At 43.9% G+C, this 5,000-nt stretch overlaps 1 protein-coding gene across 3 annotated transcripts in view; it reads right to left on the bottom strand.

The window, feature by feature from the left end:
• The window catches only part of LOC123511482 (cytochrome P450 6j1-like), a 35,102-nt gene that overhangs the window by 3,372 nt on the left and 26,730 nt on the right, over positions 1 to 5,000 (bottom strand). For all 3 annotated transcript variants that reach the window (XM_045267420.1, XM_045267418.1, XM_045267419.1), the window contains exon 8: positions 3,707 to 3,832. In XM_045267420.1, the coding sequence (XP_045123355.1) occupies positions 3,707 to 3,832 (126 nt within the window). The remainder of the gene's footprint in view (positions 1 to 3,706; positions 3,833 to 5,000) is intronic.

Below are 5,000 nucleotides of genomic sequence, written 5' to 3' on the forward strand. Positions count from 1 at the left end.
GGAAAAGGGAAAGGGGAAAGATACTTGGAAGAGCTGGGAGACACTAGAAACAAAGCAAGGGTAATATGGCGGATATGGTTAATGGAGAGAGAGAGAGAGAGAGAGAGAGAGAGAGAGAGAGAGAGAGAGAGAGAGAGAGAGAGAGAGAGATCGGTTCACTGGTTCACAAATGGAGTGTTGGATGTCTGGAATAAATGAGGAATTGATCGGCAGGTGCGACTCATAAACCGTGAGGGGTCGCCGCCGAGGATGGACCCCCGGCAAGACACTCGCAGGGCCCGCATTAAGAAGCGCTCTGCTCTCACCACAACGATTTATTTGAAGTGATTCGTCATCTTTTAGTGTTTCTGTCTTAGATTTTTCTTTCAGGGTGATTACATAAATGTTTGACTTAATTGTTTAATTGTGAGCTGCAAGTTATAAATGCTATCGTATTAACTTACTAAATATCATTAAATAGGGAGGCGGTGGCGTAGTGGGTAAGGTGGTGAGCGTGGGATCGGGCAGACGTCCATGCGTAGGTTCGAATCCCACCACTTACCGCCTTGAAACTTTGCCATTTGTCGAGTTGCTTAATGTCACCTACATGTCACCATGATAGGTTGTAGGTGGTGTAATTGCCATACACCAAAGATGCGCTTGGGTGGTTGGGTGGTGATATGGGCCTTAATATGGGTACCGCTGGACAGCGCTTCCCATACTCTTCAAGTAGACTTACAGGCGCTATAGGCCATAACATGAAAAAAAAAAAAAAAAAAAATAGCATGATGTAAATTTATGGTTAACAAATCTATCCATATATCTATCTATTTCAAAGGCCACAGAGATGTTTAGCCGGGTTCTGAAGAGTGCTTGTCCTGTTAATGGTGAAGAAATCTTGTTAATCTACCATTAGAACCATAAAAATCACCCGTAAAACCCGTGTCGCTTCAATCCGAGTCTTTAGAAAGTAGTAGAGGTGCTGGTTGAAGTGTTTCGTGATACGGGGCCGATGTCTGGGGCGAAAAGGTGTCGGGAGGAGCGGGAGCAGGACTACGTAGCGTGTTGTAATGTTTGCTTAGTCTGATTCAACCTACGCAAGAAGAGATGAGAATTTGAGGCTTCACAGACCCTTCATTTTTCTCATTTCCTCAGCCTTCTCATCCCCTTCCCCTTCCCTCCTCTTCCCCTTCCTCTTTCCATTCTTTACCCGCAGTTTTTTTTATGGGTGGAGGCGTGGAGGAGGTGGGAGAGAAAGGAGTGTTATTCATTGTTGGTAGTGGTGGTGATGGTGGTGGTGACATTTCCCTACTCTTAGCGTAGTCCTCTCCAGTTCTTTCACCACCACCACCACTACCACCCTTCATAACACACACAGTAGAGAGGAAGTAAACATTTTTTCTTTTTATATAAGAGAGGAGGACTGGCCAAGGGCAATAAAATATGAAGAAAAAAAAGGCCCCCTCAGTTGCCAGTCTCCTTGTAGAGTCGATAGAATTAGCCAAAGGATAGGGACAAAATATTAACCTCTTTATTACTGGGACGCATTTTTTTACCTTGAGTCTTTGGTGTGATTAGACCATTTTGTTGACATTAGGAAGAGTCTATGGTGGTCAGAAGATTAATGGCCACAGTCTTTACTATTCTAATCCCTACGTAAGTTTCTGAAGCTGCATAAAATCACCAAATAGTAACCAGAATGAATATGGAAGCGTGCCATGGTACTGAAGGAGTTAAAGACGATACAATTTACTCACAACAGACACCTGAACGGGACAATTTACTACTTACACCATACATGACTGACTCTGAAACTCCAAGCTGATGAATCTGATCAAATCCTCATTAAATATAAGTAACAGGATTCATCAAGCTGGAGTGCAGAGCTAGCCATGCATATTGTAACTAGAGTGTCCAGTTCAGGTGTGTGTTGTGACTAAATTGTGTCTAAAATTGTCTACTTCAGGTCTTTAACCCCTTCAGTACCATGACGCGTTACTATATTCGTTCTGGTTACTATTTGGTGATTTTATACAGCTTCAGAAACTCATGTGGGGGATTAAAATAGTGAGGACTGTGGCCATTAATCTTCTGACCTCCATAGATCCTTCCTGATGTCAATAAAATGGTCTAATCGTGCACAAAACTCAAGGTAAAAAATGTGTCCCAGTACTGAAGGAGTTAAAACAGACAAAGAAAAGAGAGAAAGAGAAATATGAACACACTACTCTATCATCACTCTTGCCAAACTTCCTTCCGATAGTAAGAGGAGGAGGAGGAAGAGGAGGACGAGGAGGAGGATAAGGAGGAGGATAAGGAAGAGGATAAGGAGAATAAGGAGGAGGATAAGGAGGAGGAGGAGGAGGAGGAGGAGGAGGAGGAGGAGGAGGAGGAGGAGGAGGAGGAGGAGGAGGAGGAGGAGGAGGAGAAGAAGAAGAAGAAGAAGAAGAAGAAGAAGAAGAAGAAGAAGAAGAAGAAGAAGAAGAAGAAGAAGAAGAAGAAGAAGAAGAAGAAGAAGAAGAAGAAGAAGAAGAAGAAGAAGAAGAAGGAGGAGGAGAAGGAGGAGGAGTATATGTCCTCGAAATCCTATCATGGTCATATCAAGCTTGAAGGAAGAAGAAAACTAAGGGAGGCTGGGAAGGAAGAGGAGGAGGAGGAGGAGGAGAAGGAGGAGATAGCGTGTGGGATGCCTCGGTATTGATCCCCCCGGCAAGCTTCACTGAGCCATCACCAAGCCCAAGGGAGCGTGCTGGTGCCCCTAACAAGCCAGCCACCTCAGCGATCATAGGTCATGGTGCTGGCAGAGTCAAAACAGAGTGAAGGGAAGTCTGGCATACGCGCTACATTACAGATTGAACAGCGTGTTTGGCCTATTTTCAGAAACGCTTTCTCTCTCTCTCTCTCTCTCTCTCTCTCTCTCTCTCTCTCTCACACACACACAGGATACTTTTTTGGGGTATCTCCTATCTCAAAGCCCACCCGCTAGGAAACTGTTGCCCCGAGTGAGGAAGCCCAACCTACACTCGGACCGTGGACAGGATTCGAACCTGTGTGCATGGAGACCCCTCGGACCCCAAAGCACGCATGGTTCCACTGTACCACGGCGGCTCACACACACACTCTCTCTCTCTCTCTCTCTCTCTCTCTCTGTGTGGCTACTTTTCCAAGGCCACGAAGATTACTCAGGTTCTCAAGAGAGCTCCTCCTGTTTAAAACGTAGAAATCTTGCTAACCTGTTACCAACACGTTGAAGAAACCTTAACCCCTTCTGTACCATGACGTGTCTCGTTATTTTTTCTGCTTACTGTTTGGTGAGTTTATACAGCTTCAGAAACTCATGTAGGGGGATTATGATAGTGAAGACTGTGGCCATTAATCTCCAAACTCCCATAAACCCTTCCTTATGTCAGTAAAGTGATCTAATCGTACACAAATCTCAAGGTAAAATCGTGTCCCAGTACTGAAGGGGCTAAGATCCTGTATGACCTCAATTAGACATTTTGAAGTGTTAGTATAATAGTGAAGATTGTGGCCACTGATCTTCTGACCCCCATAGACCCTTCTTAATGTCAGTAAAATGATCCAATCGTACACAAATCTCAAGGTAAAATCGTGTCCCAGTACTGAAGGGGGCTAAGATCTTGTATGAGCCTCAATTAGACCCTTGGAAGTGTTAGTATTGGAGGTGACTTAGAGAAATGCCTCACAACATGTCTTTGTGTCTCACCTGTAGGGCGCCGTGCACACCCTCTCGATGACTGGCGCGGCGGGGTACAGTCTAAGCGTCTCACTCACCACGGCGTCCAGGTAAGGGAGCTCCGTGATCTGCTCATACGTTAGCTCTCCTTCATTCCTGCGGGCGTGGAAGGCGGGGGAGTTATAGTTGAAGGATTTTTGATGTTTTTGTAATATTCAGGGATTTTAAGGGTGTTTTTTAGGATTTTAAGGGCTGTTTTTTGTAGTTGATGGATATTTAGGAAAGTTTTTGTAGAATATTGGGATTTTAAGGGTGTTTTTAAAGTTGAAGGATTTTTAGGTATGTTTTTGTAAGATTTAGGGGTCTTAGGGATGTTTTTGTAGGATTTAGGGGTTTTAGGGATGCTTTTAGGGTCGTGGAATTTAAAGGATGTTTTTTTGGGCTGAGGAATTTTAGGTTAAGTTAGGTTAAGTTAGAGAGAAAGAGAGAGAGAGAGAGGATAGAGAGAAAGAGAGACAGAGAAACAAAGACAAATAGAGAGAGAGAGAGAGAGTTATTAGTTTAAGGACTTGTGATGTTAAGTTTTAGGTATTTTTCGGTTGTGTGTTAGGTAGGAGGAAATTTAAGGGTTTTGTAGTTTTTAGGGTCAATTTAAGGGTACAAACACATACATATACTGGCTGCTTTCAAAAACTGTTGTGTGTGGGTGTGTGCATCTCTCTCTCTCTCTCTCGTAAACAATATTCTTTCATTAATTCTCCAGAAACTAAATGAGTACGTTGTGTTGGGTGCATTATAGAAAAAGAGGGGGCGTAACACACACACACACACACACACACACACACACACACACACACACACACACACACACACACACACACACTCTCTCTCTCTCTCTCTCTCTCTCTCTCTCTGCGTGTCGTGTCATCACCTCGTCTGCTTCATCAGGCCACCGTTGTAGTTTGTGGCCCTTTTTGTCCAAATTAGCGATGGCTCTGCTTTACCACAACCTGTCACGCGACGCTGCAGGTTCCTGGCGCTTCTGTGTTCTTCCTCACTGTGACGGAACGCTGTGCTCAGAGTCCTACTGGTATGTTTAACCCCTTCAGTACCGTGACGCGTTTCCATATTCATTTTGCTTACTATTTGGTGATTATTTTATACAGCTTCAGAAACTTATGTGGGGTGATTAGAATAGTGAAGACTGATGCCATTCATCTTCTGATCTCCTTAGACTCTTCTTAATGTCAATAAAATGGTCTAATCGTACACAAATCTCAAGGTAAAAAAAAGTGTCCCAGTACTGAAGGAGTTAAGCGCTTTT

This window comes from Portunus trituberculatus, chromosome 31 (genome assembly GCF_017591435.1).
Source record: "Portunus trituberculatus isolate SZX2019 chromosome 31, ASM1759143v1, whole genome shotgun sequence".
Classification (NCBI taxonomy): domain Eukaryota; kingdom Metazoa; phylum Arthropoda; class Malacostraca; order Decapoda; family Portunidae; genus Portunus; species Portunus trituberculatus.